Source organism: Marmota monax, unplaced genomic scaffold (genome assembly GCF_021218885.2).
Source record: "Marmota monax isolate L192 unplaced genomic scaffold, Marmota_monax_Labrador192_F-V1.1 WCK01_AAM20220418_F8-fsc00078, whole genome shotgun sequence".
Classification (NCBI taxonomy): domain Eukaryota; kingdom Metazoa; phylum Chordata; class Mammalia; order Rodentia; family Sciuridae; genus Marmota; species Marmota monax.
The window spans coordinates 3,126,888-3,152,498 of NW_026694865.1; the positions used below are offsets into that span (position 1 = coordinate 3,126,888).

General features: G+C 55.9%; 1 protein-coding gene across 1 annotated transcript in view; it reads right to left on the reverse strand.

Moving 5' to 3' along the window:
- Positions 1-24,042, reverse strand: part of Coro2b (coronin 2B) — a 135,330-nt gene extending 111,288 nt beyond the window's left edge. Inside the window, exon 1 of the mRNA XM_046426647.2 lies at positions 23,672-24,042. Within this exon, the coding sequence (XP_046282603.1) occupies positions 23,672-23,686 (15 nt within the window). The 5' untranslated portion in view covers positions 23,687-24,042. The remainder of the gene's footprint in view (positions 1-23,671) is intronic.
- Positions 24,043-25,611: the final 1,569 nt, after the last annotated feature.

Genomic DNA, 25,611 nt, shown 5'->3' on the forward strand with positions numbered 1-25,611 from the left:
CCCAGCTGATCCCCTTCACTCTAACCCAATACTCCAATACTCCCCTTCATGGTGCTGGAATTACCTGGGGACCCTCGAGTACATGCTGATGCCCAACCACACCCCAGGGGTTCTCATCCCGCTGCCTGGACTCTCCTTGTGGGAGGCCATCCACACTCAGGGATTCAAACACCATCTCCAAGCTGAGGGCTCCAGAATTCCCCACCCAGGCCTGGGCTTTCCTGAGCTCCACACCCATCCAGCTGGATTCAGGCAGACACCTTTGACCTGATGTGCCAATCTGTTTCTCTCTCCTGCCTTCACTCCCAGGACGTGGGACTTTCACTCTCAGTCACCTCTAGATCCTGTCATCCTTTCTTTACTTTCCGGTCTTGGCCCCTCTGAACTTCCCAAGAAATTTCCACACAGTTATAAACACGGTGCGCATAAACCTTTGCATAACGCCTTTTGTGCTCAGCATGAACATTTTTCCACCTCACCACATCATTTTGGCATTATGATTTTTAATAGCTGCAGAATGTTCCACTGAATAACTGCTGCCTAGTTTATTTAGCCCGTCTCGTTTTTGTTAGGTCCTTATTTTGCTTCCAATTATTTGTTGTATGTGCTGAGCATCTTGATGTACAGCATCTTTTCTGCCTTTGGATCACTTCCTTTGGACAGATTCCCAGAAGTGGGATCACCAGGTCACAGGATATAGACATTTTTATGGCTTGTGACAGACACATGTTGCCAAACGGCTCTCCAAAAGAATGACACTACTTGACTTTATGTGTCTTTGATAATAGCTTATACAAACTTGGATTGTGCTGCCCCAAGACCCTGGAGGGTGGAGGGAGGCTGAGAGTTAGTAGTTTTGTTCTCTTTTTTAGAAACTTCTTAAAAGTCTGCTTAGTTTTCTCCTAGTTATCAAGGTGATCACTGCACAATATAGAAAGACAATAGAGAAGTAGATAATACCAAAGCCTGCATAATCAGGCTTCATCTTTCTATAAGTTTTCAAAAGGTGAGATTTCTAATGTTGGAAGCTAGGCTGAGGCATTTGGGCTGAATTCCACCTAACAGAGGTGAAGTAGTTGTTTTCAATCACAGTGCACAGAGAGGACCCCTGCCTTGCCAAGTAGTCCCTGGGAAGGACAGGCACATACTCTGGCCACACTGCTGACATCAGATCAGTTTTTTTTTTTTAGAATAATTTTTTTTTTAATATTTATATTTTTTAGTTATCGGCGGACACAACATCTTTGTTGGTATGTGGTGCTGAGGATCGAACCCGGGCCGCATGCATGCCAGGCGAGCGTGCTACCGCTTGAGCCACATCCCCAGCCCCTAGAATAATTTTTAAACTGCTGGTGTGAAACCCTGCTGAGGACTGGCAAGGTCTAGGGACCTCTTCGGTACAAATGTGTCTTCGCCCCTCATTAACCACACTAAGAATAGCCATGATGCAGACTTAGCCACAAGCCTGGTCACTCATGGTGGGTCAGATGGTTTGGAAGTGGGGGGCACGAAAACCCAAATCTATTTCCTGACCTTAAAGGCTGGTAATGAAATGATGTCCCAGAACATCCTGAGCATGCTGGAAACCTGTGATGACCTATGTTGAGAGAAAGGGATCCCCAAAAGTGACAAAGTTGACATGTAAATATCAAAAGGAGGAGGAGGGTCAGCTCTGTGCTGAGGGCTTTGTGTATTTAAGCACATATAGTGCACACAACACTTCTGTGGGGTGAGTTTCATTATTCTCCCCATCGACAGATGAGGAAACTGATGGCTCAAGGTATGTCCAGGACCTCAGAGCTAGAGGATGGGAAGAGCTAGGATCTGGACCCACAGTCTGACCCCACATCCTGGGCTCTTGGGTGCAGGAGCTTGAGGATTAGCCTTGGGGAAACCAGCTGCCCTTCTGTGTTCTGTGACGCGGCACATCTGCAGCCCCCTATTCTGTCACCTGGAACTCCCAACTCAGACCAGAGTCCCCCCTGCCTCAGTCTGATCCAGCTGCGGTAACAGAATGTCCTTCACTGGGTGGCTTGAACAACAGATCTGCATTTTCTCACAGTTCTGGAGGCCAGAGTCTAAGGTCATGGTCCAGCATGGGTGGTGCCTGGTGAGGCCTCTCTTCCTGGCGTGATGACAGCCACCTTCTCACTATGTCCTCACATGGCCTCTTCTCTGTGCACACATCTTTTTCTTCTCTCCCCTTGGGTTAGGGCTCCATTTTTATGACCTTGTTTAACCCTAATTACCTCATTAAATGCATGATCTCCAAACATGCTGGAGGTTAGGGCTTCCACATATGAACCTGGGAGACACACTTAAGTCCATAGCACATGTCAACCTAACTCTGTCCTGAAAAACACAGGGGTGCAGTGGTGTTCACCTTAATCCTAGTGACTCAGGAGGCTGAGACAGGACGATTGCAAGCTCGAGGCCAACCTTGGCAACTCAGCAAGGCCCTAAGCAACTCAGTGAGACCCTGTCTCAAAATAAAATGAAAAGGGCTGGGGATGTGGCTCAGTGGTGGAGCGCACATGCATGGGCCCTGCGTTCAATCCCCAGAACTATTCAACAAATAACCAAAAACAAAAACCCAAAGACTCCCTGACCTCTGCCGATGACCTGGCACTATTACTGCAGCTTGCCCCCCCCCCAGCCCCCCCATGAAGGCTCTTCTGTCGTCACGCCTCAGATTAATGTCATGGAAAAGCATGCTTTTTCTTTTTCACTAGGTTATGATTATTTGGAGGTTACAGGCTAACTTTTGCTGTAACCTCAATTCATCCATTCACTTTGTGGCCACCGGGCTATCCAGCAACTAGCTCAGTAAGCAACTTCTAGGAGGGAGCCACTGTATGGGTCCTTGACGTCAACAATGCACAGCTACAGCAGATCATGAGCATCCTGACCCCAGCCAGCCTGCCCACTTCTCCCTCCCCTCTGTCCTCCCTAACCCCACCTACCGACGTCCCTCAACATCCCAACAGACCCTTGACAACCCTGTGCTGGAGCAGAGGGCTCTCTGACACCTTCCTGCTCAGGGGAAATGGATGGTGCTAATCCAAGGTGGCGGCTGTTTCTAGCAAGGGGATGCACATCTCCCAGAAAATAAAATGACACAGGTGCCAAGAAGGGAGAGCAATGTGCTTGCAAGACTCGTACAAGCAGTCCCTCTTTGCCCAGGAAACCGGCATGCTTCCATCAAACACTGCCATTCCAACAGAAGGGGACAGTGTGGGCCCTGCTTGTCCCAGGGAGCCTCCTATCCTGCAGGAGAGAATATGATACTGGCTGTCATACCTCGTATCCACCACTCCACCTCGGAGGGGCACTAAAAGGAGGGGAGACCCCAGAGCAGACAGAGCCACCTGGCTCCCACCAGTGAGGCCCACTGGAGTCCTGGGAACCATGGAAGTTACAACTGGAGCCTGTTTAGCCTGGACATGATAAGGGAGGAGCACAGCAAGACCCTTTTTTACCATCCCTCTTTGTGGGAGAAATGTTCCATTATTGAGGTGAATCAGAGCATCTCAGTAATATGTGTGTGTGTGTGTGTGTGTGTGTGTCCAAGGCCAATCCACAATCTGGGCAGATCTAAATATCCCAATCCTAAATCCTTCCTGCCCCTCATCTGTTCCCAACAAGAGTGACTACAAAGAACACTTAGAATGTTCTTATATTAAGTATCATTAAAAAACATAGATCAGAGTGTTCTTTTATTATGTTTGTTATGTATTTATTAATTGCGGTAATGGAGACTGAACCCGGGGGGCACTCTACCATTCAATTGCATCCCCAGCCCTTCTTGTTTTTTATTTTGAGCCAGGATCTCACAAAGTTGTCCAAGCTGGCCTGAAACTTGTGATCCTCCTGCCTCAGCCTCTAGAGGCAGAGTGGTCTTCTTAAACATATTGGAGGCCCTCCCTTGCATTCAGCCAGCAAGCAGTTTCCTGCAGGATAGGTCCATGGTCCCTGTGAGTTAGAGTACGGTGGCCCTCCCTGGCCTGAGCCCTGTCACCACACAAGTAGGCTGGCTGCATTCAGCTCTTTCCATTCCTCAGAGCCCCTGGTTCTCTTCCCGGGTCTTTGCACAATCTGCTGTTCCTCTATGTTGGTCACCTGTCCTCCTTCAGGTCTCTGTCAATGCCACCACCTCAGACAAGCCTTCCGGTTCCTCTAGACAGCTGCAGCTGCTCCTCCTGCACCGTCCACGCCACCTGCCTGTTCCCCCAGCATTCCTCGCACAGTGCGGAGCTGGGGTCCTGGTCAGACCTGCCTGACCCACCCCATGCGGTCCTTCACTGTGAGCTCCTCACCGGTGGAGACCTCTGCCGCACTCACTGTGTGATCCCCAGTGTCTACCCAAAGCCGTGGCATGGGCCATCCAGGGAGGCTGACCGCATGACCCACAGGCCCCTCCACCTCACAGTCTCCCACCCCACATCACCCCACCTGCCCAGCAGCCCTGGGGCCAAGGCCACATCTCGTCCACCCCTGCACCCCCAGGGCCTGGCTCTGCGCTTGCCTAGCTGGCACTCAGGAAATGCTGGCTGCACCAAAGGGTGTGGAGGAGCCTCGGTCTCTGGATAGACAGCCCAGCCTCCGCCCTGGCCTGTTGGCCACCCTCGCCCACACACCAGCACACTGTCCGGTGCCCCTCACTGGAGACACACACACCACAGGAATGCCAGTCGGGAGGTGTCCTGTCCCTTTTAATTAAAAGTCAGACAGACGGCCTCCTCCCTGCCCTTTCTCTCTCCAGGCCATTTCTAGAAGCCAAATCAGCAGGACAGCCAAGAGGGCGGAGTGGCGGCCTTGGGGAATGGCTGGGTGTGTGCCTCTCGTGCCCACCTGCTCCCACTCTGCAGGGTCTTCCTGCAGCTCCGCAGGCTAAGGACTGAAGGGCAGGGGCCTGAAGGGCAGGGCTGGGGCCCAGCAAGCAGGAGGGGAGGCTGGGCCAGGTCCATCCCCACTGACTGCCAGCATGTCCCTGGGTCCTTGTCTTCTCCACTCCTTCCCCAGAGGCCTGGTTTTAGGGCACCCCTTTATCTTCCAGCAGCCACCTCCTGCCATCACCATGTCGTGGGAGGCAGCAGGGTCCCTGGGGGCCTCAGGAGCCACATCAACAAGGAGGCATCCATGCCTGGACCCAGGGATGAGGCTGAGGTCTGAGAGGGGCTGCTGGCAAAGACCCCTTTCTCCTGCAGACTGAGCACCAGGGGAGCCAGTCTGACTCTCCAGAAAGGACGCGGGGGTGTGGGGCTTACCTGTGCGGGGGAGTCTGTGACCTGGTGGGAAGGAAGCACAGTGTGTACCAGTGGAGTCCACACCTGGACAGACTGTGCTGAAAAATCTCCTTGGGGCATGAACCAGCCAAACATGGACCCAGGAGGGGCTGGCAGAGAGACAGGCATTCCAGGAAGGCTTCCTGGAGAAAGGGGCACTGAAGCCAGCCTCCAAGGAAGTCTGCAACTTGCGCAGTTTAGGAAGAGTGGCCAAACAAGCAGAGCTTCAGCTCCTAGAATTTGGTGTGTGTGTATGTGTGTGTGTATGTGAGTGTGTTTGTGTGTGAGTGTGTGTGTGTGTGTTTGTGTGTGTGTGTGAGAGTCTGAGTGTTTGTGTGTGTGTGTGTGTGTTGGCTAAAGGGCTGTTTGTTTTGTTTATTGAGGAAACCCATGGCGAGTGAAGAGGCTGTGGATCCTCTGTGAATATCTTCCCCTCCTCATGCTGGGGCCACATGCTGGGGCAGCCTGCATGCCCTCTCTTCAGTCGAAGTCCCCCTCTGGAGAGGACCTTGCTCAATAGCAGGGACCACAAAAGCAGTCCTTATGAAGACAGGCGGGAGGACCCCCCTAGAGAGTCTCCAAGGAGGCAGTTCATTAGGAGGCTTCCTCGGTTGCCATGGCGATTCAGAGCCCAGGGAGCCTGGCTAACAGTGCCTGAATTCACTCAGGCCTCCAGCACAATTAGACAAGATGAATTTTTGAGTCAGAGCATAATGAAACCCGGACATCCGGAAAGCGTATGGCAGTCTCCCAGGGGAGGGCAGAGCCTGGGAGGGCACATGGCTGTCACAGGGTCACCAGGGTGAGTCTCTCCAGGGCAGGAGGTCTGGGAGCCCTGGGGAGCATTTGTCCTCCTTTAGAATTCTTCCAGGCAGCCCAGCCTCTGTGCAGCTGGAGGAGGGTGGGGGTGGGGAGATGGAAGCCCAAGCTTGCCAAGGCTGTCCCAGGCCCTTCCGCCACAGGGTGGGGAGGCTCCTCTGCACCCTCTGATGAATGTGCCAACAAATGCACGTCACATGACTGAAACTCTGCTGCACACACAGAACACACTCCTCTACCCAGGCAAAGTCGTCACGCAACATCCTGACGGAACAACCGCAGGGCCAGGCACTGAGGGGCAGCACTGGATCTGGGGCAACCCACACTGGCATGTCCTTGGGTCCTTGTCTTCTCCACTCCTTCCCCAGAGGCCTGGTTTTAGGGCACCCCTTTATCTCCCCCCAGGGCACAGGCTCACCCTCTGGCAGGGGAGACAAGGCATGTGTGGACATAATGATGTCATCCCAGCAGTGACACGAGAAGGACAGAGTTCAGGGAGGAAGAGACCAGAGAAGGACCCTGGATGGGGTGGTGTTTTGACTTGGTCTTGAAAGTACGGATCAAGTCAAAGGGCACCGAAAAGCACAGGCTGAGTGTGGAGGCAGCAAGCAGACCAGGTCTGGTGTGGCCAGAGAGGGGAGGCCTCCAGTGTCCCGCTGAGTGGCCTGGGGCAGTAGGAAGCCAAAGAACAGGGCAACCAGCTCCAGGAGTACTGGCCGGCAGCTCCCCACTGCTCCCGGCCCCCCAGGCAGCCTGGCCCAGCTGGGACCTGTACCCACCGCAGGGCCACAACACAGCCCATCCCACCAGCTCCCTCCAGCAGAATCCCCCTCCCAGGCTTCCCGAGGCGCTGATCAGAAGGACTCTTTCTTTAGCCAAGGCTCCTGCGTGGCCACCACCCCCACCTCTCCACACAGACCAGCTCAGCCTGTGGCACCCAGAAAAGAGCACAGCAGGAGATGGGAAGGGGCGGAGGAGCAGGAAGTTTGCTCTTGAGTTAAAGAATGGGGAGAGAGGACCGCCACCCAGGGCCTTGCTGACAGCCTATGGGTTCCAGGACAGAATGGGGCCTGGAGACAAGTGGTCCTTGCTCAGGGACTGTCCTCCCTGGGCCACTGAGGTTCCCATGGTGGCTCTGAGGCTGGCCTTTTCAGAAAGCAGACCTACTGTGCAGAGAAAATCAGACTGCTGTCCTTGAATTAGCTGCTTTCCAGGAGGCCGCTATAAGCAAAGCTCACTCACCACCGCGCAAGGTAGGGGAGCCGAGGGGGTGACTTGGCCACTGCCCTCCCACACACACACACTTGGCAGTTCCAGGAGGGCTTAATGTTGTTAACACCCTGGAATCAACCTTGTTTGGGCCAGGACAGGCCTGCTCTGTCCCTGGGAGCCATGACACTCCACTGGCCCAGGGGCCACTCCTTCCCTCCCAGAGCTGCCTGCAGACCAGCAGGCACCCAGTTAGTTCTCTCCTCTGCGGGATCTGATTTTCTGAGGCAGCCCAAACCTGTGGAGCAAGGAAGGTGAGGGGTTCGGGGAGGGGCCTGGAGCAGCGCAAGGTCACCTGGGTCACCTGGCCTCCTCCCCCAGGCTCACTCCAGGACTCCCCAACTTCCAAAGCGTCACACCCCCACCATCCTCTCCAGCCCTCCCTGCTTCTGCCTGGCCAGCTCGGACCACCACAGGACCCTGGAACTGCCTGCAGGGCTGCCAAGGGCCAGGGGTCCAACGGTGCAGGCCCGGGTGGCCGACAGGGAGGCAGCCACAGACTGGACGTTTGCCGGTGCCCTCCCTCTGTCCTGGTTCACCACAGCGGCTCTGGCGATGCCTCTGAGTTCCATAGCAACAGGGTTTGTTTGTCAGGCCTTTCCTCTCCCGGCTCCCTCTTTTTCTTTCTGAGGGGAGGGAAACAAAAATGGGATGTGATTGGCTAAAAGCAACACTTTCTAGAACAAAATGTCAGGTACTCAAGGGCACAGGCTCTGGAGAACATCAGGGACGTGACAGACGCGGTGCCCTCTTGGTCCACTAGTTGTGTGACCTGGGGCCTGTTACCTAGCCCCTCTGAACCTCGGTTTCCTCGTTCTCAAAATGAACATGAACTCCTCATGCTTCCGGGGCCACAGGAAGGGTGGCAGCAGGTGTGCGGGGCTCTGGGCACGGTCCCTGGGCGTGGGAAGCGCTGGCGAGTGTAGCCTTAGCATCGGTGCTTTGTTACTGGTGGGTTGAAACCCCTCAGCGTCTCCCCCTCTTCTCCCCAGAACCAGGCCAGACTGGAAAAAGCCGTGCCCAGCGGCCAGGCAGGAGGCACAGCCACGGCTCTGTGTCATTTCTCCTTGACCGAGAAGGCTGCGCCTCTTAATTGCTCTTTGGTTTTACTCAATTTGAAACGAGCAGGGCACCAATTCCCTGAAGGAAAAAAATAAATATGCTTCTGCTCAAAATACTAATGAGGTGAGGCTGGCAGGGGAAGGCGGCCCCCGAGGACTTCCCCGAACCCCACTGGCCCTGCAGCGAGACGCGGCCCAGTTTGGAGCATCCTCAAGAGGGCAGGCAGCCTGTGAGGATCTGGATTTGCTCCTTGGGCCCAGGCCAGGTGGCTGGGTTGGCTCTGATGACCCATGGGAGAGGAGGGGTGTCCCTCTGTGGTAATGCCCAGCCAACCAGTCCCATAGATTGGTGGACCCAGTTCTTCTCCCAAGAGCTCAGGGGAAATCCTAGCTGTTCTGTGGTATCCCTCTCCTCTCACTCCTGTATCTTCTCCCCCTGCACACAGCCCTCTACCCTGGCCCAGACCCTCATCAGCTCAACATGGCTGCGGGCTCCAGCCATCCTCCTCCTAATACTCCTTCCCACAGCTCCTGGAGCAGTCATTCAGTCACTCAACAAACAGCAGTGAGCAGCTGGTATGTGCCAGCCTCCTGGGAGGCAGGACCCAGCTTCCTCTTCAACCTCCTTTCGGACCCTCTCGGCACATGGCCCCTAACGAGGGCCTCCTGGCAGGCAGGCTCCTCCCAGGCTCTCAGCCAAAAAGCTCTTCCCAGATTCCACGTGGCTCCACTCCTCCCCTCGGTCCACGCCAGCCGCACGTCCCCTCACCCCCGATCAGAACCGCCCATCCGCCTGCCCTCTGCCCCCACCAGCTGCATTTTTCATAATGGCATCTGCCCCCGCCTGATGTCACCGTGTGTGTGCTCAGTGCTGTCTCCCCACCCTCCCGGGCCTGCTGGGGGAGGGACTTGTTCTGTTTTGTCCACTGACGTGGACGTGTCCATCACCTAGAATCATCACCACAGGGTGCAGACTCTAACACCTTGGTCCCGTCTCTCCCACCCACAGCTCTTTGCTGATGTGACCCACTGTCCTGAGCAGCACCCACCACAACCACGGCCCACCCAGCTCCTCTGCAGCCTGGGTCCTGCCTGCTCCAACCTCCTGGTTCAGGGTCACCCCAGAAGCCCTCACCTGCACATGAACCACTCCCCCAGCCCTAGCCTGTCCCCAAGGCCATCGTACCATCCAAAGTCCCACCACCTCAGCCCCTCCCAGGAGCCTGTCGACCTCCCCATGTACCCATGGGGCACAGGCAATCCCCCCACCCAGTCACCAGCTCCCAGGCAGAAGAACCCCCTCAAAGGCTGGGGAAATCCCCCCCTCTCGGGATCCCTGACTCAGAGCCGCGCCTGGCACGGAGCAGGTGCTTAATGGGTGGTAGTGTGCATCGAGGTTCGGATTGTTCTAATGAAACCAACTGTTATTAACCTGACCACGTGCAAGTCGCACCCTGGGAAACGGAACAGCAGGCCCGTCATGGAGTTGAGAACAGAACTCTGGCCCTGGGAGAAGCCCCGGTGGCTGGGTGGGATCCCAGTGCCTTACGTGGGGACAGCAGGTGATCTGCAGCCTGGCCAGGGCTCAGGGAGTGGAGCCACAGCTTCACATCTGAAGACAAGGCCGTCCCACCGTCAGGAGGAAGCACTGCATTGCTGAGACTCCCAGGGGACGAAACCGGACACCATGTTCCCTTCCCGGGAGGAAATCCTGCCAGCATTCTCAGGGACATGGGACACCAAGGCTTAGCTAAAGGAGGAAGGAGGGAAGGGGCCCTTCTGTCCAACCCCTGAGGCAGGGTAGGGCCTGGGTGGAGGACGGACTCCCTTGGTCTGGACCCAAGTGCCATCAGGGGCACTTAGCTCACCTGGCTCTCCTAACACTATGAAGGGGCAGACAGAACTGGGTCGATGACTTTGTACTTTCAGAGTTCGCAATAAAGACCCTGAAAGGTTAAGCAACTTGCCCAAGGTCACACAGCATGTCAGAGGCAGAGCCCAGGATAGAAGCCAGGCTGAGATTTCAGGAAAGCATCAAGTTTTCCCAGGACTGGAGGCAGGAGGGTGAAAGGACCTTCTGACCTCTCCAGAAATCCCACCCGCTTCCTCCTGCAAAGCACACTTCAAACCCAGAGAAATCCCCCCCACACACACACTGGCTCTGAGGCACGGGAAGTGGCCTGTTCCCTCTGGCGTCCTCCCTGGAGGATGAGTTCAGTAAACAGAGCAACTTTCTCATCTTCCTGCATGAATATTTCAGGAGACACAAACAAACAGATTTGCTTTTGATCTGTTGCTGGTGATTCAGAAATGGGGCTCCTCTATCCCAGGACACCTCCACCCGGCCCCGCAGCAGTGTCCACCAGACCGTGCAGGAACTCGACAGCAGGGATGGCGTGCTGCCCTGGGGGACCTGGAGAGCTGCGCTCGGTTCCTGCCAGAAGCACCCCCACCTACCAACCCGCCCACGGCCTGCGTTCCTAGAAGTGGAAGGAAATGGTCTGCCCCAGGTCTGCTATTCCTGGGGACACTTCAGTCGCTGCTGCCCAAGACCACACTCCGGGGACACTAGGCTCCTGCTCCTGCACAGACAGGCACTGCCTACGGGGAGAGGCACAGAGCCTCCAGGACAAGCCCGTCGGAGGTCTCGCTGCAAACCACAGCAACATGGAGAGCAGCCCTTGGAGACGCCCCAAACACCCCTCTTGTTTATTCGTTCAACCAGTTACATGTACATGTATCTGTACATGTTCTTGGATCCAGAACATTCAACAGTTCCCCTTGGCTATCAGGATTCCAATTCCCAGCCGGTCATTTCCTGTGCTTCCCAATCTAGCCCCACCCCACCTTCCCAGCCACATGGCTCTCTGCTGAGGTTCCTCCCTCCACAAATGAGTCCCTCCCTTTCCAAAAGGCTCTTCTTCCCTTCTCCTCTCTCGTCCTTCTCAGAATGGCTCTTGCGCCATCTCCTCCAGGAAGACTTCTTTCACCGCCCCGTGGTGCAGGATCCTCCTTCTCCCTGAGGTCCCTCCTGGCTCTCTGCCCCTTGCCACCTAGGCACCAGGTCTTATCGCTCCAATGAGAGCCAGGCTCTAGGTTCTGTTTCAGCAGCTGTCCAAGGATCAGGGCCAACTCTGGACCTGCCTGTTCCAAGAAGGGAGCTTTGAGAAATAAACATGCTCCTTAGGACGACCACAAGTTCAAGGCCAGCCTCAGCCTCAGCAACTTGATGAGACCCTGTCTCAAAAATAAATGAGAAGGGCTGGGGGTGTAGCTCAGTGGTAAAGCACCCCTGAGTTCAATCCCCAGTCCCGAGAAAGAAAGGAATACAGATGCATTGGCCCCACCTCCAGAGATTCTCCCTCTATTGTATGGACCAAAGGAGACAAGAGGGACCACCTATATAATCTTCAGGAGCCCTTTTTCAAAAACCACAAGGAACTTCAAAACAGTGATAGTAGAACCAAGCTCCACGCAGGCCTCCTGCACATGATCCAGCCCTGGAGACAGGCATTTAAACCTCACCGGGTATTTGCATGCAGCAAATTACCATGGGCAATGGGGAGCCACTGAAGGTTCTATACTTCTGAGTTCCCATGACAGTATCCAAACCTATATCACCTTATCCTGCATACACCTGAGCAGCCTGGAGTACAAACAAATATTTATAGAGGGAATGGATACATGAAAGCTGGGAAGGAGCTCTGTCCCATTTATGTTTTTAATCAAGGTGTAAAAACACATACTACGTGCTGACAGTGCACCACCCTACACAGTCAGCCTGATAAGTTTCTACACACATAACCGTTAATGAAGCCACTCTGGAGTTGCTCTGTCCTACACCCCGCCCCCACAGAATGGGATAGAATTTCATCAAGAAGGTCTCCTCCACTGAAGGAGGCAGAGGCAGCACAGAGACGCAGCCTGAGAGGATCCTCCTGGGTGTCAGCGGCCGGTACTTAGGCCAAAGGCACCAGAGCACACAGGAAGCCTGAGAGAGGCCACAAAGCCCCCTTCAGTCACAGGACAGGCTGGCGCAGGACTGCAGCCCGGGCCCACCACCTGCAAGCCTCAGGAACTCTTCATGGGCCTCAGCAATCTGGATACACCAGGGTCGGAGGTCACTGCTCAGAGCCCCTGACTGCAGGTGTGGGACGAGGTGGGGGAGGAGGCTGGGCCGCCACAGGGTGTCAGATCAGCCCTGCACCCAGCCTCTGACCAGGTGATGTTACCCTAAGACGGTTTGGGAGACCCAATTCCATCCGGAAGGGGAAAGGGGCCAACCTGAGATCACAGAGACAGGGAATGTGAAGGCTGGATTTAGGAATTTCTGGAATCACACTCGAGTGCTCTTGTTACAGGCTCTAAGGAGCATCCCTAGAAGGAGCCTCCTGGCCCTCTGCCCACCCACCCCTCTCCCGCCACCCCAGCTCAATCCCTGGATCCACCATTCCAGCAACCCAGGCAGCTGGGAACGGCTGGTACCAGGGAATGGGCCTGGCCAGGGACATCTCCTTCTGGGAGAGGGGCTTGTGCAGCATTCAGTGCCTGCACACAAGGAGATGCTTTTTGTAAACATGGACGTGGAAGGGGGCCTGGAGACCCTCCCCCACCTCACTACCCGCAGCCCTGTGAGTGTCCATCACCTCCCGGCCTCGAGGGCAATGTGAGCCGGGGTGTGCTTCCCAAGTGCAGAGAGGACCATGATATTTGCTTAGAACTCCTCTCAGGACCCCCAACACAACCACAGGATGCGGCTCAAGTGTCCTGGCTTGGATCCTCAGGTTCCCAGGCCCCTGCCCGGCTCTCCGGCCCTGTGTCCCCCACCTGCCCACTCCCTCCAGCCCAGCAGCATCCAGCTCTGCTCTCACCTAGAACGGCCCACCAACCACACTGCCGCTCGGGGCCCTCGCTCACGCAGGCCCAACCCAGCCAGTGACAGCCTCCTAAGGCATTACCCCCTCCAGGGGGGTTATATGGTAACAACATGCAAAAGGCACACGGGAACTGAATTCTCCAGTGGGTTCCAGACCGGCAGACTGGGAGGACATTCTGGAAAAAAATCAACCACACAGACCATCTGCCACCACCACCCCTGGCCCGTGGGTCACTCAGCTTCTGCATGTCCAGGCAGCTGTCCACCCAGACAAACCAGGGTCAGGTCCCCCCTCCTCCCATCCCATCCTCCTTGCGGCTCGGCTTTCCCACCTGAAAAGTGGGTACGACAGCAGAGTTGGGGGCCATCATGTGAGATAACAATGGTGCTGAGCCTCCTGCTTTTTGTAAAGTGGGGTCTGCACAGCCTGCAGCTCCCCGCTCCTTCTCCGTCCCGGTTCTTCGAGGCCCCTCCAGGGGCGGCTTCGTTTATGGCTCCTGACCGCCCCCCTTTCCCACCACAGCTCTCTCTTCCTCCCTCCAGGCCAGAGCTCCAGGGAAGACTTGGCCAGGAGGTTCTGAAGCGCACGGTGAGGGCCGGCCAGGGGAAAGCTCTCAGCAACCCAGGCTCCCAACCCAGCCGTCCTTCTCAGGGTTTCAGAAACAAAAGAGGCAGCCCCGTGTGCCAGTAGGCTGGCGTCCAGGAGGGAGGGCTGGGGCACGGGTCACTGCAGAGGCCACGGTGGCATCCTGGTGCATAGACTGGTGGCTGCCAGACCTCGGTCAGTAATCACAGCCTGGTGACCGAATGGGAAGAACTCAGGAGTTACTCCTCCGCTCTCTGCCTCTGCCAGCACCAGACTTCAGGCAGGGCACAGCTGGCCACTCAGAGCCTTCTCCTATCTAAGTTTTCCAAGTCTCCTTTCTGGAACTTTCCTCCACTCTCCACTTTCCAATCCGTCCTGGGCCTGCCAACATCAGGCCTAGAAAAACCCACTGAGCTCAAACCCACTCAACCCAAGCCCACCGTTCACATGGGAGAGGGGAGCCCCGGTCCCCACTGAACCACACCTCCCTGTCCCCTCCCCAGCAAAGTTTCTGGGCTTCCATGGTCTCCTCTGCAGGATGCAGGAGTCCATGATACGTCTTTAGGGATCCTCTGGCTCAAGCAGTCCATGGATCGATTAAATTAAGGATTTAGCTCAAGCATCTGGCCGGTATTTTAGGTTTGCCCCAAATCCTGGTGAATCTTGTATGTATGGTCCTCGAGGTCTATAACAGGCCCCGTGGTGGGCACTATGAGAGGCACCGAGAAGGAATCAGACACAAGCCCCGACCTCAGCAAGCTCACAGCTCGGGGGCCATGGATCACGCTCAGGAATTAATCAGCCAACAACATAACGAGCAAGGCCGCTTCCTGCTGGCTGGGGACACTGGACACTGGGCCTCCCAGGAGCTCCCAGGACTGAAAAACTCACACGGACCAGATGGTGGAAGGGCCCGCTGAGCAGAACGAGTCGAACCCTGACCAGCCTCAAGCCACACCAATGTGAGTTTGCGCCTGGACATGATGACTGAACCAAGGCCTTCCGAAGAGAGATTTGTGATAATGAAAAGTTATGAGATGGCCCCTCAGGTAGAGAACTCCCCTTCCCCACAACTCCAGAATTCTCGGAATCCCAAATTTCCCCGTACATTCCTGCAAATTGATCTTTCACCAGGAGGTCAGCCGGGTGGCAAGATGGCATTTTCTTCCTGAGCTTGAAAAAAAAAATGCAGGAATTAAATCCCTTTGTTTTCTTCTACTATCAATCACCTTCTTTTCTGTCCTGGAAATTCCACCAGCTTCCGGAACATAAAGCTATTAGTTAAAAAATCAAATGCAAGGTGTATAAGTGCTGCTCATGCCTTAGGCTACTAGAGGATATTCCTTTCCCTAAACCCAAAAGAAAAGCATGTCTGAGCCCTGGGGCCTTGAGATGGACCTGCAACAAAGGTCAAGGTCAAGTGACCACTGGGCTGCAGACCTCAGCACGTGCCCTGGGACCCATCTTCCCGCCCTCCACGGCGAGCTGGGACCCATCCACGTTTCATTGCTTTATTGGGCTACTTTTCAAATAAAAGCAGGACACCAAATTTTTATAGTCAGATTATTTGTCTCAAACATACTGAAACAGCCAAAAGAGACAGAACAGGAAGAGAAGAACAGCAACTCTCATCTGTAGCAAGCTGGCTTGACAGAGTAAAAGCAGAAGAGGCTGTTGGAAGAGACGAACTTTTCCACCCACAGAATATGAATCAATTCAATTAAAGTCAGGCCTACAGCAGGGGAGAAGTGGGCTAGCTACAGGAGGGAACCGCCTAAATCTGAAGGCCAGGAAGCACGGGCAGCGGGAAGGGGAAGAGCAAGGCACAAATGGGACATGACAATAAACTCTCCCCTTCCACGACATCTATAAGTGCCTTACTTTCCATATTACTGACACACTATAGCGCCTAGTAAGATTGAGCCCTACAAGAAAACGGACTCAGAGATGTTCAGTAACTAACCCAAGGTCACACAGGAAAGAGTGAAGACAAGGGTAGGACCTCCGACTCTGACTCCAAGTCCCCTGCCCTGACCATGACAGAGCAGCAAGACACAGAGCCTGGGAGGCAGCTGCGTGACTGGTAAGTTAGTCACCTCCCTCCCTTCTCCTGGCCTGTATTTCTGCCACTGTGGAAAGGGGACTGATAATAGCAGCAACCTCACGGGTTCTCATGAAGATTCAATAAATTAATAATAGGAAACACTTTTTTTAAGTATTGGAAGTTGAATCCAAGGCCCCACATTATCTAGGCAAGCTCTCTACCACTGAGTTATGTCCCCAGCCCATAAAACACTTTTTATATGCATGACATAAGCTGAGTGCCCTGAAATCATCAGCTGCTTCTACTATTGTTACTGTTACTTTTCTTTTCTTTGGTACTGGGATTGATGCTGGCGTACAGGGGCCCCACATGTGCTAGGAAAGCACTGAGCTACTTCCCGACGAGCCCTCCAGGGTGATCGGTATCGTCTGCCAGGCCCCCAGCGCCTGGTAAAGGTCTGGGAACTGCCCAGTGAGACATTTGTATTTAACGAGCTCATCTAAATGAAGATTGGAGCCGTTCTCACATTTCCAGAGTGTGAAGTGCTATGGACAGATGCGCAGGCCTGGACCCCAGGGACCTCTGCAGTTAGCACTGACTCTGGGCCCTGCCTAAAACAGCTGCCTCCTCTGAGCTCTCTAGGGCGGAAGGCCTTTTAACATCACACACAGGCACACGCACACGCACACACACGAATATTCCTATAGTTTCACTGTAAAGGCCAAGGCCTAGTTGAGCTAAGAAGAAAGATTCAGAAAAAAAAATGGTCGTGACTGAAGCCACTAAAAATATAAGGTGGAAGTTTTCCTGCCAGAGCAGTTTTCCTTTTGGAAAAATTAACAACCTCTTCCCACTGCCCAAGAGCCAGGAAGGCCCCGGGCATCCCTGTTCAGTCCAGGAGGCTGGGAGAGGCAGAGAGCCGGGCCATGGTGTCTGGCACATCCACAGCCCCCTTGCCTGGTTTTGAAGAAGCAGCCCAGGCTCCAGCCACCGAGCATCGGGCCGGGGATGGAAAGGGTGCTGGAGAGAGGAGGCCCACTTGTGGGCCAGCCTCCATTCTGCCTTACTGGGTGACTTTGTGCAGGTTACTTGGCCTCTCTGTGCCTGTTTCCTCATTGGTAAAGTGGAGATGATAATGGTGACCGAGGCCGTGATGCTGCCTGAGGGTCACGTGAGCTCACACATGTGGCACACACCCTTCACTGCCTGGCATGCAGGAAGTCATTGCGGTAAGTTGATTTTTGACTCCAGACATCTGTGCACCCCATGGCCTACCTGTTACCCTCCTTGGTGCCCCTTCTTTCACCTGCCACCTCCTCCTCCTTCATGACTCAGCTTAAAAGCCACTCTGAGTGCCCCCGACTAGGTCGGCCCCTCCCCGTCCCCATCCATCATTGGAGGCTGGTCTGGACCCAGGCCTCTTTGAACTATTCATTTGTAGCCCCCTGACACCCATTAGACCTGCCTTCCCGCTCTATTAACAGTTAGCCCTGCCTGCAGGCCTGTGGTGAATGCCTCCTGTGGATCAGCTCCAGAGTCTTAATGATAATCCTTTTAAGTGCTCCCATTACCAATCTCCAACTAATAGATGGGGAAATAGATGTTCAGAGAGGTTAGGCAACTTGCCCAGGAACACAGAGCAAGTAAACGATGACGCGCCATCTGTCTGACTCCAAAGCCTGCATTCTTAGCCATGGCACCCTTTCATCATCGGGGTCACTGGAGAGACCAGGCTGCTTCTGGTAAGGACCACAGGCCTGGGTCCGAGACCTGCATTCTCTCCACAAAGCCCGCTTCACGGAAATGGGGAAGGTGGCCCTGCCTCTGTGACACATTGTTTTGTGGGGGTAGGGTGGGGGCTGGCTGCCCTGCCTGACAGCTCAAGGTCACACCCCCCCCCCCATGCAGGACACTCCCCACCCTGCCCAGTACTATTCCTCTGGTCGCTTCGGTGGTTCCCCGCTTCAGCAAGGGGACAGGCAAGTCTGAGCAAGACATCCACGGTCGTCACCCCTATAGGCCACCAACCTATGACCAGCACAGGCTCGCTGGCAGGGATGCAGACACCGGGACACCTCAGGGTGGGAGAAACAGAGTGCACCTAACTGTCACTACTGTGGGCCTCAGAATCCGACTTCCTGGGAGAGGGACCTTGATGAAGGGATTGAAACAGTTCTGGCTCCAGGTCAGAAGATCCGGGGTACATCCCACCTTTGACCCACGTCAGCTCTGCAACTAGGGTGCAGTCATCTCTCCCTCAGTGGAGGCTCTGTTTATTCATCAGCAGAGAGGGCACGGTCCCCCTCACACTGAAAGATTTGGTGCACCCCGGCGGGTACTCTGTAAATGGAGGGGCTGGGCAAACCTGAGAGCCTCCCAGGGCTTCCTTAATTAATTGGAAGGGGGTGCCAGCCAGAAAGCAATTACAAAGTCCCTCCAGGGGCCTCTGCAGGGGCGAGGGGGAGGGGAAGGGGAAGGGGAAGGGGGAGGGAGAGGAAGGGCCGGGTGGCAGCCACTCCCCCGCTTGCCCCCCACTCCTCCTCCCCCCTCCTGCCTCCTTAGCAGCTGGTCCCACACTCCAGGCCCACAAAGGAAAGGCTCATTCTGAACAGCTTCTTTTCATGTGGAAGCCACTGGATTTGCATCTGTCCTTCCCTGGCAGGGCCTGCCTCGCGACAGCTGCTCCAAGCTTCCCAAGCTGCAGGCTGCTCAGGGGCCTGGGCCTGAGCCACGGGGTCCAGGGGCAAGGACAGGGAACTCAAGGAGCTGCTCGCAGAGGGAAGGAGGCAGGCTGGGCACACAGGGATCTGCATATTCTCTCTTCTCCTGGACACCAGACAAGTCCCGTGGCCAGGCATATCCAAACCCAACTCTGCACTGTTCCTAGGCCAGGAGCTGAGACACTGCCCGGTGCTGGCTCGGGCGGCGTCTGCTCCAGCTAGCCAGCCCCCAAAGCAGTGGAAAAACTCACTCCACGTGGAGCCGCCAGGACTAAGGCTGCCAACCACTGGTCCCGCCAGCGTGGTCCCCACCAGCCAAGTTCAAGTCTGCACAATCCTCCCAGATGCCTCTGAGAGCTGTCATAGGTGCCCGGGAACAATGTCTCAGGTGGAGGGAGACACAGGACCTCTGGTCACCATCAGGAGCAAAGTGACAGCTTTTCAGGACAGTGGGTCTCATGGTGGAGAGGGACAGACAGAAAGGCAGGAGGAGCCTGCGTTGACCCAGCAGGACAGCACCTGGGCGAGGCAGGCCACGGCTGGCTTGGACTCCCTGGACCTTGAGACTCCTGGCTCAGGGCTCTGGCACCTCCCCATCATCTCCTTCTCCTTTAAGGCCCCAGATGGCAGAATCTGTGGCTTGAGTTCTTGTCCCTAATGCCCAACACAGGACCTGGCCCCACACAGGTGTTCCAAGAGGGCTGGCTGAACCAAGGAATGACCGCCAGCCACGCATTTCCAGCACCAGAATCCCAGATCCTTGAGAGAAGAACTGAGAAGAAGGAGGAGGCATGGGGAGCCCGTGAGCAGGGGTGGCAGAGACCCTCCCAGCCCCAGTCTGGGAGCTGAGTCTGGGAGCTGGTACCTCTGTGCCATTGATCCAAGGCTCTGTGACCCGCTGGCTCTTCCCCTCCTCTCCCAGTGAGAGCCAGACAGGAACGAAGACTGGGAAGTGGAACTGGGAGTCCAGGCATCTCCACACAGAGTAGAATGTGGGTCAGGGAATTGGAGGCAGGGGCCTTGCGATCCCCCTTCACCCTCCCGATGCTGGGTGCAGCAAGGGCACCTCTGTCCCCTTGCCCACTCCCTGATGCTTCTCCAGGGAAGAAGTCTGGATCAGCAGCCTGGCAGAGGGGACACCCAGGGGTAACTGGAGTGGACCTCAAACACCTGTGCCTGCTCAGGCTTCCTGCTCAGGTTCCCTTCATGGGGCAACCAGGCAGACAGAGTGCCAACTGGGGGTCCAGGATCCAGTTCTGGCCCCTTCAGCCTCAAACCTGCTGGGTGACTATACGCAACGAGCGATGTCCACTCCCAGGATCTCAGTTCCCTCATTTCCCAGGGAAAGGGCTGGACAGTTTGACTTCTCCAACATTCTATTCCCCTGTGGGTGATTCTACAGGTGCCCTGGGGACATGTGGTCTTTGCTAAACTCAGGCTGGACAGGACAACACCATCCTTGACCCATTCACTTTCAGTAGGAGCCAGGATCCCAACAGCATGCTGAGCCTGCAGGACAGGGAAGAAGACTGACCTGCAGAGGGGGGGCTGGGGGCAGTTGGAATCAACTGCTTGGTGGGGAGGAGGAGGCTGGCATCTAAGGTCTTCTCCATGCCCACATGCCTTCTCCTGTCCCTTCAGGGCACTTTGCTCCTGGACTAGCACTTAGCTCACTAGCATCTAACCTATCATGGCACAACCTGAGAAGAGGAGCACCTGTTTGCTGTAAGCCACCTTCCTTACCTAGAAGCCCCACCCCTGGTCACATCACAGTCAACAGCCAGGAAACCACTCCAAAGGAACTCTGAGCAGCAAACAAGGGTACAAAGTCCTGCATCCCAGCTCGCGGGCTGGTCCTACAGCCTGGTAACCTGCACTTTACACACAAAAATCCTAGTGCGCGCCGGTCTCTGCTTTTCCAGTGGACAGTAGTTTAGAAACATATTTCAAAGTTGGGAAGCATGGTTCGTCTGGCATGTGACTGAGATGGAAGAGATAAAAAAAAAAAAACTGTAAAAAATGCAGGCACGAGCAAAATCACCAGGAGCTGCTAGTCACCGGAAGCATCCTTCATTCCTCATCCCTGACTTGCCCCCCGGAAGCACCATGGACCAAAATGGGGAGGGGGTGTACCCTTGACCTCCTGTGGTGGAGGTCTGTGGCCTGGGAAACTACATCTGCTTCTTCCCTCTGCTCTTCCTTCTTTTTGCTTCCATTCTTCTTCTCCTTCCATAAGGAAATGAAGGAAGCTGACTAAAATCCAGACCAAAAAAAAGAGTTTCAAACATCATGACCAGGAAAATGTCATCAGGGTAGAAGGCCACAGTCCAGAGACCAGCATGGCTGCATTCCTAACGCTAGTCAAGGCAGAAATCCCTCCAGGACAGCGTCCCTCCAGGTTTTCCGTGTCTTTCACAAGGAAGGGCACTAAGTGTGCTTAGAAGAGACAGGTGCTGCTGAAGATCTAGCCACTTCTCCTGTTTTCGTCTTCTCTGCTTTCCAGGCCTCTCAGAGCTCTTCGCTGCTGCAATCTGCACTGCGATCTGACACAAAGGGGCAGAGGGACCCTGCACCGCCTACCTACCACCTCCACGCTCCTTTTAGGGTTCTCCTCCATACCTGCCAGGGGATCAGATCACCCCAGACAACAACAAACCCTGATCTCCGTGGGAGATGACATCACCAGAGCCGAAGCCATTCCAAAGCTCAGCCCAGGGGCCTAGAGGTCACCAGAGCCCGTTCCTGCATCTACAGATGGCCAAGGGCAGAAGTGACTGATCCACGGTTGCACAGCCTGTAGGTGGCAGATTCAGGACTAGAGGCCAGGCCTTCTAGCTTGAGGGGCTGGTGAACTCTCCTAGCCCAAGGGGGAGGAGTCCTTCCAGCAGGGCTGGCAGGCAGCAGGAGGTCCCCAGGTCCTCACCTGTGTGGCTCCTGCCCTCTCTGTGCCCCACAGGAGCACTGCTGGTCTGTGAAGGGTCGGCACCGGGGGAGAAGACAGGGTTAATCGGTGGTGGGGATTTTCATTAATCCTCTGAGCAGGCTTAATCTCAGGCCACACTGGTTGGAGAGCAGAGGTGAGAGACTGGGAAGGCTTGCTGGGGGCTGGGCACAGGGTGGTTAGTGAATAATCCCTGGAGGCAAAGAAGCCAGGTCTGCCAGTGGCTTATCAGGCAACTGAGCCACCTTCATGGACTCCTGTCCCATTCCTGCCTAGGGTTCAGGCCTCCAAGCAGTGCCCCTCCACTGTGAAAGTCCCCCAATCCCCGGGTGCTCAACAGTGCAGAGCAATGGGAAGATCACTGGCTATAGATTGAGACAGGCCTAAGAGCAAACCCTACTTGCTGGGTGACTTAGGCAAGTCACTTCACCTCTCTGAGCTTCACCTTCTTCCTCAGCTAAAGGGAGCTGAGCACACCTTTGTTGCAAGCCTTCTAGGAAGGAAGGCTGTGTGAATTCAAGTACGTGAAGAGACACAAGGAGTGCCAAACCAACCCTCTGTATTATTATTACAATTCTCACATCTGTTATTTCTCTATCCAGGCCCATTCTTTACTCTTCTGCCCTAGTCCTCTAGCATCTTTGGCATTAATAACATTGATGACAATAATCTAGTCCAGCTGAACAACATTTGTATCGTTTCAAAACACTAAGCATCCTATCCCCTGTGGGTTACAAAAGTGCCACCAGAAGCAGCCAGAGCTGAAGTAGCCCCTTGGCCTTCAAGTGTATCTTCCTACAATGCTCCCAAGTCTCAGAACCAGGGACAATGGCAAAGTCTGGAGTTGAGCCCAAGCACCCTGAGCAAGCATACTGTCCCATGATAGATATCATGAGAGCCTGGGTAGCCTCTGGCTTATAAGAAGGAGCAGAACTGCCCCTCCCCATTGCCTGTACCCCTGGCCTGCAATCTGGCCCCACTGCTCTGGCCACAAGCAGACTGCCTGCCTGGCTTTACTCTTGGACTCCCCAGTGGCCAAGGCCAGCTAAACAGCTGGAAAAGATGGAGTCTGGCCTTGGTGCATGGATCACTAAACCCAAGGCCGAGCCCAAGACCAAAGCCAAACTGTGAGCTCTGTACTCTGACAGAACCTTTTGGAAAGTGTGGGTTCACACCCTGATCTCTCTGGTTCTCCAACTGCCTGTCACACCCCTAGGACTCATCATTCTCACATTACACAAGAGGAAACTGAGGCCCAAAGTAGAACCCCCCCCCCAAGGTAACCCAAAGGATCTGGGGTAGAGCTGAGCTGGGGTCTCCCCTGATGGCTTAACCCTGGGCACTTTTCACTGCCCCAGCTGCTTTGTCCTCCCTGCACCAGGAAGCCCCCAAAGTTCTCCAATAAACCTGGGTCCCATGCAAGTCCTGAGAATCCTCTTCAAACATGGGGGCTGCCAGGGTACCCACTTTCCCCTTCCCTGACACACTCCCTCCCTGCATCGTCCAGCTGCCCACAGCCTGAGCTTCCCCGCCACTGGTAGTTACTGGGGGGACAGGGCAGCAGCGCCTTGGTCAGAGGATGGCCTTGGAGTGGGGCAGGCCTCCTGGGATGGGGGCAGAGGCCGGCAGGTGGGGTGGGGCTTCCTCTCCACGGGCCACTCAGGGTGGCAAGACCATTCCTACACCACTTTTCACCCCAGTCTCTGCCAGCGACGCTCCTGTCGGCGGGCTCCACTGAGGGACATCAGGGAGCCGGCAGCTCCACAAGGCTCTCCAGGGGTTAAAAATGCAGCATCCTAAACAAGGGTTAAAAATGCAGTCCCGGGGCTGGGCCGGGAGCTGAGGGATGTTGTCCAAATCACAAGGGCTGCCAAAGCGGCATCCTCCCCCTACCTCCGCAGTCCTCGGGCTGAGCGACTCGAGCGACTACTGGGGGAGCAAGTGAGGCGCGCGCCGCACCTTCCCGGCCCCGCCGCCCACTCCCCACGCCTACACCCGCGCCCCGCGCAGCCCTTGCCTGGGGGCTGCAGCGCCTGCGGGTCCCGGGCGCGGCAGGCGATCTGCGCTTACCTTTGTGACAGTCATGCAGAAAGTCGGCGGCAGTGCGGGCGCGGGCGCGGCGTGCGGGGGCGGCGGCGGGAAGGGTCCCGCGCTGCCAGGCAGCTCTCAGCGCGCTCCCCGCACCCCGCCGGCGGTCCGCCGAGCTGGGGCCCGAGCTCCGGGCTGGCAGCGCGCAGGGACCGCTCGTCCGCGCTCAGCTGCCGCTCGTCGCTGATGTCAGCCCCGACTGTGCATTTATAATAGATGAGCCTCCTTCGCCGCAGGAAGGCGAGGCAGGAAGAAAGGCGGCGAGGGAGAGGGCCCGGGTTGGGGGCGGGGAGGAAGAGGGGCCGGGAACTCGCTACAAAGGAGGAGGCGGAGGGAGAGGCGGAGGAAGCGCAGCCCGCTGCCGTCGGCCCCGCGCTTCCCGGCTCGGTCGCCCGCCGCCGGGCACTGGTGATCCCGGGGCAGGCGTCCAGGCCCGCGGCTTAACCCCTTAGGGCCCGCGACACAGCGCGGTTGGCGAGGGCGGCTCCTGGCACCTGCCAGCTAGGGGAGTGGGCGGCGACCCGGCTCTCGGGTGCCCCGTTGGCTCGGGGACGCTGGTGAAGTCACAAGCTGGACGGCCGAGGCGCCGCGCGCGGGCCGCGAAGACAGTCGGGCTCGCCCCTTGCAGGTCCGAAAAGTCTGCCCCGGGCCGGGAGCTAGGCGCGGCGGGTGAGGGGCGTGGCGGCCGCCAGCCCCGACCCTGCCAGCACCCTGCAGCGTGCAGACCCCCGCGCGCACGGTCGCACACGGTCACCAGACGGACCGTGTAAGCAGATCTTTGAATCTAATTCCTGCAGCAGTTAGCTCGTTCCAAGGCAATCGCGGTCAATTTTACAAAGGACCAGAGTGGGAAGTGACACATGACCGTGCCAGCCCAAGCCGACTCTCTTGGCGCCCTCTCTCAACTTCGTCGCAAGTTCCCTAAGGAACCCTGGTAATAAAAGCTGAATTTTAGGGACTGGACGGGCCCTGCCCAGGGGAGTCTGCAGTACTCTGGAGGGCCGCGCTTCTCGGGGCACCCACAGGTGAGTCTGTAGAGAGGGAATCCTGACCCAGTCACCCGTACCCTGGAGCTGCTGCAGGGATTTGAGGGGCAGTCACCAACCGGAGGGTGACCTCGCCAAGTCTTGAGGAAGAAATCTCCCTCCTGAGTACCTGGGCAGAATCGGTTTGGGCAGATAGGGAGTCCGCTGGCAGTGAGGAGGGAAGGAGTGGGCAGCGTGAGGCAGGGGGCGTCCACCTCGCCTATCTCCCCTCCCCCTGGCAAGCCAAAGCTCTGCCCCTCGCTATTCTACCCAGCAGTTCACAGGGACCTCGATGGCCACATTATGTGAGCACGTGCTGTGAGGAGGGTGCTGGGAAGGCGAGGAGAGCGGGGCCTGCCTTCCCTGAGACCAAGTCCATACTAGAGCAACTGTAATAGAAGATAATAGAGTGATGTCATCTGCAAAGAGCTTTGTAGATCCGCTGATTTCTTTTACATTTGCTTGGGTAGCTCCAAATGCAATAATGTGAGGAGGGGCCATCCCCTCTTGGCTGACCAGGAAACAGATTTGCAGAGGGGAGAGACTTGGTCACCCTCATACAGAGACAGACCCAGGACTTGAACCAAACTCTTCCTAGATCCATCCTAGGGTTGTGCTTTGAGCCTCTGAATGCCAGGGCCCTTGTACACCCACTGCCTTATTTGAGCTTCCCAGGTGTCTGGGGAGGTAGGTGGGCAACTGCTAGTCCTCAGCTAAGTCTCAGGGACTTATTAAATCTCTGTAGCAGCTGTGGCCATAGGCCTTAGTCATCTCCTCTGGGCCAGACCCTTCCTGGGCTATTTCCATGTTGAATCTCATGCCTTTGACCACAGTTAGCCCCTGCCTGGAATGCCCTCTTTATTCTCTGCACCAACCAGATGCCCTCACCTCGGATAG